Raw genomic sequence first — 17,149 nt, 5'->3', positions numbered from 1 at the left:
GTGGAATTGCCAAGTTCTATAAATATTTGGTAAGAGCAGGCAACACTTTGGGGCTATGAGCTAGAATATACACTAGAGAAGTCTTAGTCAAAGTCTCTGATAATTTACATAATCTATCAAGCAATCAAGGTGTTTTGGAAAGAAAGTAATAGTTGAACAGTTTCAGCTCTATCCAATATAAATAATGGTTGATATGCCTTCCAGTGAAAGGAACTAGGTAGAGAATGTCTTCCAGTATTTTGAATCCTCAGAACATTTTGCCCAGTGCTTTGCTCCCTGGACCTCACATTAGTCACATGCATGTTTGATGAGAGGGAATAACAAATACTGTTCTTGGAGTTTCACCTCAGTGTCTAATTAGTGGAGGTGGAGCTATACACTAACTGTCTTAAAGCAGAGTGGTGATAATTCCAGTCTTCATCCCAGTGAAAACCAGTGATCTGAATGAGGATACTTGGGGCAGACACAGTAAGGTGATGACTAACACTGTCTTGCTCATTTTGTGCCTTAGTACAGCAAAAGTCCCTGCCACACTTTCTCTCTGCCCTTCACTGCTGCTGTTTTAAATCTAGTTGACTTCCTTCTCTATGTACTCGATTATTTGGACTAAACAGGTAAAATATGGAAAAAATGTAAATACACTTTGATAAAATAAGATTTTTGGGTTAAAAACTTAAGCACTGGACTTTTGGTTTGTGAACCATTTCATCAGTTTATTTATAATGTACTAATATCTTGTTAAAACGTATTTTCAACAACAGGATCTTCAAATACAGATTTTGGCAATACTGTGGAGTCTGGTATTTATTCTCATGAGTTCAAAAAAATAGAAGAAACCAGTTCTTTTGAACAAAATGTAGCAGAAAAAAATATAGACCTAGGAAACAACCAAAATTCTGGTGATTCCTGTGCGCCATTTTGGAGCAAGGGTTCCTTGACAACTGTAGATTTAGATACATCGTTCATTGAGGAGAATTCATCTCAAGACACCAGCACATCCTTGGAATACAGCAATATGAAAGAGAGGCCAAACTTGGAAGATTCAAAAACTACAAAGTCACCACCGGTAAATAACTATGACATTTATTATATTGTCAGTTTAGAAGGATGTTCTTGAGGAAATGGTGTTTTAATATAGTATGCACTAAAATGTTATTTTCTACTGTTATTTTACTTAACAGTTTAAATGTGTTGTTTTATTCCATTATAGCTAAAGTATGACTCATATGGAAATAGAGATTAGGAGCTTATAAAGGACTAAATCTTATGAGTATCACTTTAACAAGCATTTTTTTGTGTGTGTGTGTGACAAATTATACTAAAGAATTACCACATACATGGATCAAGAATAATGGTATTTTTCAAATAAAATTCACTTGTGAAGTAGAGAGTGTAATGCATTCTGTAATATATATGGATAAGTACATAAATATGTTATATATGTATAAACACACACAGAGAAGCATCAATCCATTTCCACATAAGGACTCACTTCAAATGAACTTGCCTTCTTAATGCACTAGTGAAGAAAGCAGTTGCTATGGTGTGGATTTCAACAAAGAGAAAAAGCAAGAATTCATCTTCCCAGTTTCCACAGGTCACTGTGAAGATGGTTTGACACATCTATTCATATAAGGGAGGAATCCCGCACTTAGGGAATGCTAGTTCAATGGGGAGAATCTGACCTGATCTCAGGAAGCTCAGAGGAAAATGGCTCAGGATGCTGATGTGGATGTTGGCAATCTGCATTTGTATATTTAAAAAAAAAGCCAGTTTTCCAAGCAAAATGTCTGCTGCCTTCTGACAGCATCCACAAGACCACAAAAGGTTCACAGATTGCTAAAATCTTAGACGCTTCTGATTTCTTTCTCTCTTTGCTTCTGTTTCCCAGACTCCTTTTTCTTCTCAGAAAGGATCTCAAATATAAAGTTGAAAAACTAATTATTAGAAAATGTAATGTTCTCTTATCATGATTCAGCTTACAAATTATATATTTAATATTCTGTTAAAAGCAACACACATTTATTAGAGCCATATTTCAATTGTAAAGTTTAATTTTTGTTGTCTTGGAATACTTAGTAAGATCTGCAGTATATTCCAGTTGCTGTTGACACTCAGATAAAGCATAATTTGAATGTTCAGGTGTATTAAACACAGTTTCAATCTAAATACTTTTAAACTCAAAGACACGTTTATTAGGGTACAAAGCCACTGTGACTTAAAGAATATACATAATCTATGAATGAAAATAAGAAAGCAAAAGTCAATGAATCATGGACATGGCCCAAAAGTAATGAAAATTCAATAATAAGCCAAATTCAATATATTTAGAAAGAAACAGTGATGATCAGGCAGAGATGTTACAACAACACTAGAAGCTATTATTAAAGTAAAATTAATAAGATCCAATTCTGGGTAGAGGCCGGAAGAAAAAGTACAAAAATGTACGTAGTAAATTGAGAGTAAGAGATGATATAATTTTAAACTGCAACTACATTGATGTATTATTCAAATAATTCAAAACATTGAAAAGTGGCATAGATTTTTCTATAAATATGACTTATGAAAATTTAGTGTGAATGAATTTAATAATCTAAAGAGACAGATGCCAATTGCCATGGTTTACTTTTTTCATCCCAAGTTTCTATGTTGGAAACTTAATCCCCAGTGCAAGAAGCATTAAAGTCAAGAGGTAGAATGTACAACAAGCATTGATCACATCATGTGTGCTTTTCCTTACGAATATCTGGTGGCAGTTATTATGGAAGTAGTTTTGCTATTTGACAGGGCTTCTTACAATAGTAAGTTTGGCCTGCTCTCATACTTTCCTTGACCAAGAAGGCTCTTAACAGACATGGACCCTAGATCTTAGACTTTCCAATATTCAAAATCAAAATAAATTCACTTTCTTTACAAATTGCTTTCCAATTTGTTATATTCTATTATGGAAACAAAATAATGAATGAAGACCCAATGAAAGCATTTGAACTAATAGTAAATGCATTTGTTTTTCTGTAAACAGTTTTTCTTCATGATAAAGACATGCAAGATTGCAGGTCAATGTCAATACATCATCAAGTAATTTATATTCTAATCTAATCACTCAATCTCTTGTGCAAACAAAAAGGGATAAAATTCCTTAATTACTTCCTAAGACCAGTGTACCTTTGATGGAGAAATTTGAAAAACCCTATTTTTCAGAGTATAAACTTAGAAATCAGAAAATAATGGTGAACTGATTCCATTAACTTATTTATGAAAAGTCAATCAATGGCTTTGAAGAATACTGATACTCAATAGATATAATAAGAGAAATCTAAAATATTTTCAATAAATGATTAATAAAGTACATTTTCCATTATGCTAAGAAAAAAATATAGTTTGTGGTAACTCTAATAATGAAAATAATATAGTAGTTAAGATGAAATGTAACTATATTTGTTAGCATAAATATAACTCAAAATACAACAGGAAATTTTTTTCCTGGTCTACAATGTTTTTAACTAAATTACTGATATTAACTTGTGTTACCAAGTTAGATATTACATATATCCAATTTTAAACCATTCAAAAATTTTAAATAAAACCTTTAAATGTTACCAATTATATTTTTTGATTCCTCTCATTACTACTCTTAAGAATGTGTGCTTTTCTTAAAGTGGTAACACTTATCATCACTAAGCAAAATTTCTTCATGCCTAGGTGCTCAGCATATTTTATAAAATTTTGCTCAATAGATATACAGAGGATCTCAGAGTTTGTTAATATTAGCCATCTGGTTATTTCAAAGAATCTGCTACCCCAACTATTTTGATTTGGTCATAGTATAGACTAATCATCCCTTATCTATTTTCAAGTAGGCAGAAACTATCCACAATGTCTAGGGCATAGTATAAACCAATGTCATGAACAATGAAGTACTCATTTGTGGAGCCCTATATTTTTGATCTCATATTTCTAAGGTGAATGAAATAACCTTTATCCCTAGGAGTTTGTCAGTAAGGTAAACAACATGTAATGCATTTCAGTGTAATTGCTATGGAATAAAACAGTGTAATTTGCTTCACAGAAAGTGTCTTCTGCTAGTCACAGCCTCAACATGAGAGGCTAGGACATTGAGTGTGCACCTTCATTCAGGATCTGACTAGGCTAGTCTCTGGCATGAGTTGGATTATTAGTAGTAAGGATTTGAGCAACAGAATGTTACCTCTAGGAGTGTTTGAGAGTGGACATCAGAAGAGTTGGTACTTCACAGTTGAAGAATGAATTGTTGCATTCAGACATCAAGAAGGCTGAATTCACTCTCTCTTCATCCCTAATGCAAATTTCCAAACTGATTTTAAGTTCCCTTTGGCAGAAGCACTGTCCTTACCAGCAATCATGTAGAGGTCTACTCTGTTCAAGAATACAATTAAAGTTGAGAAATGGGGGTAAGTTTGGCTGTGACTTTTTCTGATAGCCAAATTGAATGTAAGTTTATTCATTTTGGACTTCAGTCTTTGTAAAGTAGAATTTCCTATTGAATTATTCACCAGGTTTTGGGGGTTGTACTGGGTTGAAAATGGACTAGTTGGAGTTCGTTGGTTGTTCTGCTTCTGAAACTATCAGAAGTAAACTCTGTGAATTTGAGAAAAAAAATCATAAAACAAAATAACACCATTATAAATTTCTGAACTCTAAACTCAGAGTTTAAAAAAACTTTTTAGATTGATGATAGCATAATTCATGTATGAACATCATTAGTGATGACAAATATCTGGGAGAGCCACAAACAATGTCCTGGAGAGTAAACTAGGATTTCTCAATGACATACATTACTGGTTGCCAGACTTATTTTAGGAGATTGAAATGTGATCTGTAAATTATTTTTGGAGCTATAAGAATCACTGTATGGTAGTTATCCTTTTGGACAAAGTATTTTTAAGTATTAATTAACATCGAAACAGGAATTGTTAAATACTAATAATCACTATCATCATCTTAAATCTATCTAGAAGTGTTACTTATGAATTACTTGTTTCCTCTTGGGATTCATATTTTTTTAAAGAAATGGTCTGGCTATGTGCACTAGCTAGTCTTATGTCAACTTGACACAAGCTGGAGTTATCTGAAAGGAGAGAACCTCAACAGAGAAAATATCTCCATAAGACCTTGTAGTAGGGTGTTTCTTAATTAGTGATTGATGGTGGAGGGCCTAACCATTGTGAGTGGGGCTATCCCTAGACTGGAGGTCCTATGGGGAGCAAGCCAGTAAGCAGCATCCTTCATGGCTTCTTCATCAGTTCCTGCTCCAGGTTCCTGCCCTGCTTGAGTTCTTGCCCTGATTTCTTTGATGGTGAACCTTGACTTAAAAGTGTAAGCTGATTAAACCCTTTCCTCCCTGAGTTGTTTTTGGTCTTGGTATTTTGCTGCAGCAATAGAAAAATCTAACTAAGATACTATATAACCCAGACTGCTCTTGAACTCTTAGACATCTTCCTGGTCGATTCTTCTCTAGGTGTTGGGAATATAAGTATAAGCCAGCATGTCTAGCTCATGTTTTGTTTTTGTATTTTATTCACAGACAAGATCTGTTTTTAAGGCAAGGTGATAAACAATGAATTACCCAGGTGGTAGAGTAAGTCTAGGCATGGAATTCAAAGGACAGAAAGTCTAGATTTGCTAGGTTATGTCTACATCATCATCACATGTTACTTCTCTTGCCTCAGTTTCTTGCATATTTTAGGCTGTGTGTATTGTAACTTGGATTTCTTCTGTGTTCAACATCACATCAGATTTATTCTCATTGGAATTTTACTTCATCTTCGAAACTATTTTTATAAGCAGAGACACTGGTTATGTAAAAGTTTCCTCATTCCTGCATAATTAATGTGAAAGTATACTAAGGCAGTAGTTCTCAACCTGTGTGTTGAGAGCCCCATGCATAAATGACCTTTACACAGGGATAACATACCAGACACTTACATTATGATTCATAGCAGTAGCAAATTTTAGTAACAAAGATTCATTTTATGATTGGAAGTCACCAGAGCAAGAGGAACTGTATTAAAGGGTCACAACATTAGGAAGGCAGAAATCCATTGTACTAAGGGAAGAAGATAAAAGAATGAGGACAGAAAAAAAGTTGTTTTATTTTGTAAACTTTAAACCTTGGATTAATGACAACTTTCAGCTTCAAATTACCGCTTTACATTTCATGGATCCAGTTGGATCTAAACACTGTATTATTTGTTTCTCTATTAAGGTGTAAAAGTTACCACAGCAGAGCTGGTGTCAAGGTCATAGTAAGTTGCTCAGTGAATGGATGCATGACTTTGTTTTAATGAGCTAGAAAATAAATAGTCTGTTCAATGTTGTTCTCTAGCTGTTACAAGAAATAGCCCTCAGAAAAAAACCTATAACTGAGCGATATCAAGGGCTTGAGAAGTTCTTCACTCCTGATACAAATGAAAGATTTGACTCCCACCCTTCACCAAGCATAGGATGCAGCCATTCATGTACCAGCATGACATTCACAGGTAAATTACCATTGGGAATCAGATGACTTTTGGGCCACCCTAGTCAAATCCTAACTCAATTATAAAAACTGCCACCATTTTTAAAATACTGGAAAATTCTGTTCAGTGACTAAAACTTCCCCTTTGGTTATCTGAAAGTATTAAATTTGTGTGAGTTGCCATATTTGAGAATATCAGGAAGTAAAGAAAAGACAATGATAATATTGAAGGAAGATCATGTTAAGAATTTTAAAGCATTGTTCATTTTAATGCACAAAATGTAAGTCTCTGAATCGCTCCATCAGTTAACATTGTATGATGATACTTTAAATTTTGTCTTGAAAACAATTCATAAAAATACCAAGATCTCCTGAATTTCTAAGACTTATCTGTAATTTCAGTTTCTTTCTGAAATTTTTGTATTGTCTTTTTTTGTTCTAAAACACAAATAAATTAAATTTACTTTTTGACTAGTTAGTGTACAACTCAGTGGTACTTTCATAATAATATATAACATTGATGCCATTTGTCTCTAGAATATATGTTATAGTGTTAGATCAAAACTCTATTCTCATTAAACATAATTCATTATCCTTTCATTAACCCCTAGCTAATACCATTCTTCTTTCTCCTTGTATTATTTTTCTTATTCTGATTAACTCATTCACATAAGTGGACTAGCATATCTCATTTAGCACAATGTCTCAAGTTTTATCATGTGCAAGAATGTATGTTTTTAAAATAAAGTGTAAAAAATAAGACTAAATTATGTGAGTCACTATATGTTTACCTTCTCTTTATGCATGTGCCAAACTTTTAAAACTCTAGGGGACACAGTTGGAAAATCACTGTTAAAATACTGTGTTTATAAAGGAAATTAGGGCCGGATGGGTGCTCTGGTCCAGATGAGAGTTAACCCAGACTAAGAAGGACAAACATGGTATGTACTCACTCATAGGAGGATACTAGATGTAAAACAAAGATGACCAGACTGCTACACAACTCCAGGGAGGCTACCTAGAAAACGGGACCCTAGGAAAGACACAGGGATCACCCAATGACAGAGAAATGCATGAGATCTACGTGAACAATCTGCACAAGAGTGGGAGTAATGAAGGGCAAGGTTTGATGGAAAGAGAGCTTAGGGGAGCAGGAGATCCCAGCTGGATCAAGAACAGAAAGGGAGAACAAGGAATAACAGACCATGATAAATGAAGACCACATGAGAACAGAAATAGGCAGAGTGCTGGAGAGGTCCCCAGAAATCCACAATGATACATCCTCTGTAGACTGCTGGCAATGGTCAAGAGAAAGCCTGATCTGACCTAGTCTGGTGATCACATGGGCAAACACCCTAACAGTCATGCTGGAACTCTCTTCCAATAACTGATGGAAGTGGATGCAGAGATCCTCAGCCAGGCCCCAGGTTGAGCTCCAGGTAACCAATTGTTGAGAAAGAGGAGGGACTGTAAGAGCGTGAATTGCTGAGACCAAGATTGCAAAAAGCACAGGGACAAATAGACAAACGAATGGAAGCACATGAATTATGAACCAATGGCTGTGGAGCCCCCAGCTGGATCAGGCCCTGTGGATAAGTGAGACAATTGAATAGCTTGAACTGTTTGGGAGGCATCCAGGCTGTGGGTCCATGACCTGTCCTTAGTGCATGAGCTGGCTGTTTGAATCCTTGGGCTTACACAGGGACACTTTGCTCAGCCTGGAAGGAGGGGACTGGACCTGCCTGTACTGAATCCATCAGATTTAAATGAATCCCCAGAGGAGTCTTGGCCCTGGAGAAGATGGGAATGAAGGGGAGGAGATCGGGGGAAGGTGGAGATGGGGGCAGGAGGGGGGTGAAAAGGGGAACCCATGGCTGATGTGTAAAATTAAAACACAAATATAATAATAATAATAATAATAATAATAATAATAATAATAAAAAGAACAAAAATAAAAGAAATAAGTCCTTTCAGGGCTGTTAATATGCCTTTGTATATATATGGACATGGTATGTGAGCAACCACTGAATAGCTCACCCAAACATGACTGACTACCCACAAAAGCTGAATCCCAGGAACTCTACTATGATTTAGGCAGATCAACAGTCTGGAAATACCTTCTTGGCTTCATGACCTGTCATTGTTCTCCAGAAGTAGTCTACTGTTGTGGAATATTAATTTAAGATGTGTTACATTGGTTTATGCTGTGGAATATTAATTTAATGGTACAAAGATGTGCTGCATTCTTTTATGTTGTATTTGTTTAACTCTGTGGAGTTGTGTTACTTTGCCTATCTAAAACACCTAATTGGTCTAGTAAAATGCTTAACAGTCAATAGGTAAGCAGGAGAAAGGATACCCAGGGCTGGCAGGCAAGAGAATTAATAAGAGGAGGAATCTGGGAAGAGAAGACCCGGGAGCAAAAGGGGGAAGGGAGGATGACATCAGGGACCAGCCACCTGGCTACACAGCTACACAGGAAGTTATGGAGTAAGAAGATAGGTGTATAGAGTAGAGAAAGATAAAAGCCCAGAAGCAAAAGGTAGAGGGATAATTTAAGAAAAACTGGCTAGAAATAAGCCAAGCTAAGGCCAGGCATTCATAAGAAAGAATAAGCCTTGCCGGGTGGTGGTGGCAAACGCCTGTAATCCCAGCACTCAGGAGGCAGAGACAAGCAGGTCTCTGTGAGTTTGAGGCCAGCCTGGTCTACAAAGCGAGTTCCAGGAAAGGCGCAAAGCTACACAGAGAAACCCTGTCTTGAAAAACCAAAAAAAAAAAAAAAAAAAAAAAAAAAAAAAAAAAAAAAAGAAAGAAAGCAAGAATAAGCCTCAGTGTAGTAAAAACAACTAACTATAGTAGACAGCTTCTATAACCTTGAGGAAGAGCCCTTAGGAATCTTGTAAATTTCAGCTTTCCCAGACTTGGGAAGTTTTTTGTTTTGTTTTGTTTGTTTGTTTGTTTTTTAACTTCCTAATTGTTGTGCACTTCCCCAATCCTTCATGGAAGGAATATTTCAATTAATATTAAATTATTGGGCTTGGCAGTGGTGGCACACACCTTTAATCCCAGCACTCAGGAGGCAGAGCCAGGCAGATCTCCTCGAGTTCAAAGCCAGCCTGGTGTACAGAGCGAAATCCAGGACAGGCAACAAAACTACACAGAGAAACCCTGTCTCAAAAAACCAAAACCAAACAAACAAACAAAAAAAGGAAATCACTGTACAGCACTAGGTATTATAGAATGAGTTAACTAGTGTTTCCCAAGTTTTGGGAAAAGGTTTGAGAGATATTGGTATTGATTATATATTTTTAACTTTCTTTTCATTTATTTATTTGTGTGTGTGTGTGTGTGTGTGTGTGTGTGTATGTGTATGTGTGTATGGATTTGTGTGTGTACCCAGATGCATGTATTATAGCCATGTACAGCTATCTGTGTGCATGTGGAAACCTAGGTCAATAATAAATGTTTTCTTTATTATCCATGTTTTTGTTTTAGAGCAAGTAGTAATTAATTTTGGAGCTTGCTGATTCACTAGACTAGGTGGCTTTTAACCCCAGGGACCCTGTCTCTACCTCTCAGTGATGGTTTAAGGGGCCTGTGATACACCTTGGATTTTACACAAGGGCTAGTGATACACACTCAGGTCCTCATCCTTTAATGACAAGTACTTTGCTAACTATCCAATCTACATAGGCTAAAAACTTTCATTAAATGCTATATAAAACTCATCAGGGCCAGGACTTTTCATTGTAGGGAGAATTTTTTTTCCTGGCTCAGTATTTTTACATTATATTAGATTTTCTATTTCTTAAGTTTTGTTTTGTTTATAATACTGTCTTGACATCATCTATGTTATATACTTTTCATATGTTTAAATATATTTATTTTGGGTTTGGCATGTCATTCCATAGCACATGAAAAGCCCCGGGATCTACCCCAGCACAACACACACACACACACACACACACACACACACACACACACATACACACACACAAAAAATGTCTTTGTTCATAAATTATTATAACTTAATGCATATTGTCATGTACTTTAAAAGTAATTTTTATTTCTGTAAACACTTATGTATACCTTTGACATTTATAGTATTTTTCTTTATGACATTGGAGCTTAATGAGCTTTATTTTATAATTGAGACTGAATTTCATAATATATCTCTTTGCTATAAATATTTCTTAATTCAGACTAATATTATTTGGGAACCTAGTAGAAATAAAAATATGAGCAGTGGATTTACATTATTTTTACATATATTAAGATAAAAATTAAATTTAATCTCTAACACTGTCATATATGTATTCTAATTACTCTATTATACGCTATCATACTTGATTTTATCATTTTTCTACCCTATTGATCTTCCTTGTCTCAGAATGATGAAACATCATGGCTAAAAGCTGTAGTTGGGGTTATCTCCTGGTTCTGCCTAACCTATGGTCAGGATAAATCTCTCTCACTTGCCAGTCCCACAGCTGCTTGGACCCAAGCAAACACACAGAGGCTTATATTACTTATAAACTGTATGGCTGTGGAAGGATTCTTGTTATCTAGTTCTTGCATCTTAAATTAACTAATTTCTATAAATCTATACCTTGCCATGTGGCTTATGGCTTACTGGTATCTTACATCATGTTTCTTATGGTGGTGGCTGGCAGTGTCTCTCTCTGCCTCAGCCTTCCACTTCCTAAAATTCTCCTCTCTCCTTGTCCCACCTATACTTCCTGGCTGTCTACTGGCCAATCAGCACTTTATTTATCCATCAATCATCCACACCAAAAAGCAACTTAGGAAGGAAAATATTTATTTCATTTCCCACTTCCATATCATATTTCATCACTGAAGGAAATCAAGACAGGAACTCAAGGCAGGAACCTGGAGGCAGGAACTAAAGCAGAAGCCATGAAGGAATGTTGCTTATTGGCTTGTTCCTCATGGCTTGCTTGGCCTGCTTTCTTATATAACTCAGGACCAGCAGCAGAGGTTTGGCACTACCCAATAGTGAGCTGGGGCTGTCCACATCAATCATTCAAAAAAAAAAGTTTGACCAATCTTATGGAGGTATTTTCTCAATTAAGAGTACCTTTTCCTAAATGAGTGTAGATTGTGTCAAATTGACATAAAACTAACAAGGATACCCATCTTCTCCACAAGTTTCATTTTCAAGTTAATCTATTTTCATTTTATTTAATGACCCACTGAGTTTAACAGAACTATCTCTGTGACTGTTGGTTGAGCCTATCCATTGAAGCTTTGTGGGATCTCACAACTGAAGGATGAGTCACACTATTCCAGCATCTATCAGTAGATTCCCAGGAAGGGATAGGAGTGCCTGAGCACCTCCTTCATCTATGCTTCACTGTGGACCTGCGAGATCTTGTGGAGTCCTAGCGCAGGCAACTTGGTGTGGACATCGAGGCAACTGTAACCTAGTGCAGCTCCTGTCAGCTCATGATTGCAATGGCTGCATCATATGAAGAAGCACATTTTACAGAACCCCCTCTCCATCTTCTGGCTTTAACGTTCTGTCCATGTTCTCTTCCACTATGTTCCCTGAACATTGAAGGTTGTGGAACTTACCTTATTTTAGACTTTATATTATCATTTTTCTGTTTCAGAAGACAAATTGTGGATCCCAGACAGCAGCTTAAGTGAGCATGCTGGTAGTGCAGTTGCCTTGTATGATCAGCAGAGCACTGAAAATCCACTTCCAAATATGCAAGAGCAAAAGACAGGTACAATCAGCAGTATTATGTCATCTCTGGCTTCCTTTGTTTAGTTGTTTGATTCTTCCAAAATTACTAGTTATCTGAATTTTTTTGCAGTTATACCCTACTCCAAAATTTAAAGCAGAAAATCAAGCCATCAAATGAACTCATATTTCTCTCAAAGCTAAATTATATTGTGGGCTATTTTCCATAGCAACATATTAATGAATTACATTAAAAAATAACTCAGAATATGGTATGTTTTGAGCAGCTCTCAAAGAATATCCATACAAGTTCTTTACATTATTGCTCTTTTTATGCTATATTTCATGTGCTTTACTTGATTCATTCTTTTAGCTAAAAATGCATTCTTCTCTCATACAGTGTATTCTGACCACAGTATCTTCCCCCTCTACTCTTACAAGATCCCACCTCCCCCAGCTCACCCTTCACTTCCCTCTGTTTTCCTTCACAAAAGGATAGGCTTCCAATCAAACAGACAAAACAAAATATAAATAAGATAAAGCAAAAGCCCCCATACTAAAGCTGGCTAGACAAAGCAACCCAACAGGAAGAAAGCAGTCCTAAGAGCAGGCAAAGGAGTCAAAGACTCATCTGCTCCCACAGTTAGGAGTCCCACAAAACATCAAGCTAATGGTCATAACATATACACAAAGGACTTGGTACAGAACCTTGCAGGCCATGTGCTTGCCACTTCAGTCTTTGTCAGTTCTCATGTGCCCTGCTTAGTTGATTCAGTGGGGCATGTTCTCCTGGTATTCTCCATCCCCTCTGACTCCTACAGTCTTTCTGCCTCCTCTTCCACAGGATTCTCCAATCTCTGAGGGGAGGGACCTCGTGGAGACCTATAGACCTTATTATGATTATCTGTATCCATTTGTGAAATCGTTGAATTTTATTGAGGTTGCATCTTATAACCAGAATCAATATCATTTGGACTTAAATCTAATGTTCTATACTTTTACACTGGATTCTTTTATTTGTAAACGTTATGAATTTATTTATTTAGTGTGTTATGGGTACAGAGTTATACATACATTGGCTGTCTGTTATAGCTGTTTTCCACTGTGTTTACCACCAGTATGTATAGCATATTACTCTTATTCCATCACACATAGAATATGATGCTTCACACATCTGTATTTTTCTGCATTTCTTATGATATTGCACTAGATAGCTAAAAGAAAAAAAATTAAAGCAGTTCAACACAGTTGTGCATAGCATGTTAACATGACATGAGGGTCTGGGGATGAAAGGATGCATGAGCATTCTCCCTGATCTCAGGAAGACTGCACCTTAGGAGAAATACTTGACAAGGAGGGCAATTTGCTCTGCTTTAAGAACTCTTTTGAAGCCAAAAGTTTAACTACATATGATTTGCTCATATACATAAGAGTTACATATTTTTTGGCCTAAACTCTTCAGCTAGCTTAGATCTTTTCTATATGAATTTATGTTGATTTGATGTCAGATATAAAATTTTTAGTATCAAGCCATCAATTTGTGATACAATTTTTGGAGCTCTATAATTAGATACCTATTGTCACATCAAATTCAAAAGCAGCCTCAAGTATTCTGCTGCCTGCCTCCTGGGCAAGGAGAAGGAACTGTGTTTTAAGTCACTGTGCAGTGTGGAAAATAAATTTAAGCACATGCTGTGAGAAATCTGTTACAAAGACAAATCTTCCTAAGTAAATAGCCAAATGCTTCTAAGTATCTGTGTGGGGCAGATCCATCAGTGAGCAGTTTACTACAAAAAGCCTTTGATGGAGCACCTGTCCCAGGCCAGCCATTGCCTACTGAAGCTAAAAAGGAAATGTGACCCAGGAGCTTAGAATCCATCCAGAGGTTCTCAGATGTCAGTGTCAATGTCAAATAGAAAACATGTTATGATGCAAATTTGCTGATTGCATCATTAAAGATACTGAATGATACAGAATCAAGTAAGACGTGTTGATGCAATTGTCAGTCATTCTCTCTTGTGTTATTGTAGATTCTTCAAAAGTCTTCTTTTGAGAAAACTGCTAGATATAAGAACACACAAATTAAATTATAGTATATCAGCTATAATAGAGAGGTGTGTGTGTGTGTGTGTGTGTGTGCAGGCACATGCTATTTTTTGGAAGTAGAAATGATAAAATAGATATGTCAGATATTAGAGATTATGTGACATTTATTTGAGTCTTTAAATGGTAATAACAATGACCAGATAGGGAATTAGGAAATTGGTTCTGGACAGAGGTAGTGGCCTGAAATAAAATTAAATGCTTTTGGCAGTGAAGCAAGCTACAGAGATTTTATACTCTGAAATAATGCCAGTGTATGGAGGAATGTTAATTCCTGAATGTCTTTAAAATCTGTGACTGTAAAATGTATAGAATACGTATATATTTAGAGGCAAGTCTCTTCCTCATTCAATCTTCCTCTGTCTGTATGCAACCCTGTTGGACATTGTCTGCAGGACATCTAGAAGTCAAGTTTACTTGCACTAGCCATTTGTAAATGTTGCTTCTCCTCTGCAAATGCAGCCCAACTTTAACCACTTAAACTTCATTTCTTCTGTTGAGTGCTCAGTAGGTGTCTGTCTTGGTTAGAGTTTCTGTTGCTTCCACCAAACACCATGACTGAAAAGCAAGTTGGAAAGGAAGAGATTATTCGCCTTACACTTCCTTATTGCTGTTTATCACTGAAGGAAGTCAGGAGGAGAACACAAACAGGGCAGGATCCTGGAGCGGGAGCTGATGCAGAGGCCTATGGAGGAGTGCTGCTTACTGGTTTGCTTCTCCAGGCTCGCTCTGCCTGCTTTAGTATAGAACTCTGACCATCCACCCACAAAGGACTGGGCCCTTCCACATCACTAATTGAGTAAACCACCCACAGCTGGATCTCATTGAGGGATTTCCTTCACTGAGGCTCCTTCCTCTTTGATTACTCCGGCTTGTGTCAAGTTGACACACACAAGCAGCCAGTACAGTGTCTAATTTTGGCTTGTGCTCCAATTTCTCTTTTACTCTCTGCAAAACTCTCCCGATATAAATAATATTCTACCAAGTTCTACTGTGTATAATCAGTGAGTAGATTATTTATATTTTCAGTCAGAATATTATTCATATATTTTATAACTTATGGGGCCTATATTTTAGCAATAGCAAAGATCTTGACATTTAGTTGCTAAAAGCATACTACAGCTACCCAGGGAAGGTAACAGACGTGCAAAAACTCTTCCTTCTGATGAATAACTGTTACCTGAAGTGCTTCCCCATCTGTCCTCACTGCATCTCCTCCTAACCTGTTCTCTCACTGGCTCCTTTCTGTTCTGAGGCAGATCACACGATTATTTTTAGCCTCGGGATGTGCTTCTCCCTTTCATATCTCTTGCTTTGCAAACTCCCACTCCATCCTTAGATCTTCTTGGGGTAGCTTTCAATCTCAGATCAGATGCTACCTCCTCAGTGAGGTCTTTGAGGCCACCCTACATAATGCTGGTCCCCAAGTCCTTCATCCACTCTCTGTCTTCTCCTAAAAGCCATTGTATAATGCATCTTATATTTCTCATGTATCCTACCTTGGTCAGAAAGCAAGCAGTAGCCTGCTTACTCTTTGGTGAATTCTCAGTTATGGAAACAGGTTCTGGTATTTTGGTGAAAATGGACTTCAGGGACAATATCTGATTTGTTTTAGGATGTCTTGATTTTGATAGAGGATTTGGCAGATTTAGGAGTCAATAAATGATTTTTATCATTGAATTGAATTAAGTATTAATGCAGGGGTTCTCAGAGTTGGATGGAATTTAAGACATTACACTGTCTAATTCTATATTTTGAAGGTGAGATGTAGGTTATCATGTGTCAGATCACAAGCTGATTTCCGATTCAGTGAGGTTAGATAATATGTTTCTTAGCAACCTAGGTAAGCATTTCCCCCACGAAACTATGTCATTCAGTTAAAGCTCTTTGTATGTTCCTAGAAATCTTAGAAAATACATTCCTATTTTTAATTAGTAATTCTTAGAAGTATGCAGTGTAACAAGTATTAAAATTTTGAAAACTTAGATCTTGATTAAAGTATTGGGTCCTTTGATAAAAATATTATTACTAAGATGCTACCCAAGATGTCTGGAGAATGGTTCAGTTGATAAATTACTTTCTATACTAGCAAGGAGACATGAGTTTAATCCTAGAGCGCATATGAAAGTCAGGGACAATGGAGCATGTCCACCACACTCTAGATACTAGAGAAGTAGAGACAAGGGTGATCCATGGAACTTGCTTGGGTAAGCAGTCTAAGCTGAATCACTGTGAGAACTACTGTCCTAAGAATATGAATGATTGCAGAGGAATTCAATATTAACCCTTAGCCCCTGTACACTTGCACAGAAAGAAAAATGCTACCCATAAACACATACTATAATTGTTTCATTAAATTCTATGCTATATATAGAACAGCAGTAATAATTACATTAAACACTACTTGGTGATTGATTGTGTCCTAACCTCATTAATAGTTTTTTGTTCATTAATACCATTGTGTTTTGTCTTTTCAATATTTAGCCTAGTTTCAATAATAAGCATAGGGTATATATTTTTAAGTTATCACCAAAGAGAATTCGTTATAACTAGAATCTGACTAAACTCAATTTGACTGGAATCAATCAATATCAAGCATTTCTGATACTACATTGCCAATGATGGCACCAGCTGCTCCAAAACTCTCTCTCTCTCTCCCCTCCTCTCTCTCTCTCTCTCTCTCTCTCTCTCTCTCTCTCTCTCTGTCTCTGTCCCTCTCTGTCTCTCTGTCTCTCTGTCTCTCTCTCTGTCTCTCTCTCTGTCTCTCTCTCTCTCTCTCTCTGTGTGTGTGTGTGTGTGTGTGTGTGTGTGTGTGTGTGTTTGTGTTTGTGTATGTATGTGTA

At 36.5% G+C, this 17,149-nt stretch overlaps 1 protein-coding gene across 1 annotated transcript in view; it reads left to right on the top strand.

Annotated features, from left to right (window-relative positions):
• Zbbx (zinc finger B-box domain containing) overlaps nt 1–17,149 on the top strand; it is a 104,479-nt gene that overhangs the window by 74,189 nt on the left and 13,141 nt on the right. The window contains exons 15-16 of the mRNA XM_036191322.1: nt 762–1,066; nt 6,365–6,518. Of these exons, the coding sequence (XP_036047215.1) occupies nt 762–1,066; nt 6,365–6,518 (459 nt within the window). The remainder of the gene's footprint in view (nt 1–761; nt 1,067–6,364; nt 6,519–17,149) is intronic.

Source organism: Onychomys torridus, chromosome 6 (genome assembly GCF_903995425.1).
Source record: "Onychomys torridus chromosome 6, mOncTor1.1, whole genome shotgun sequence".
Lineage (NCBI taxonomy): Eukaryota > Metazoa > Chordata > Mammalia > Rodentia > Cricetidae > Onychomys > Onychomys torridus.
The sequence above is the reverse complement of the archived record's forward strand: the minus strand, read 5'-3'. Positions and strand labels throughout refer to the sequence as shown.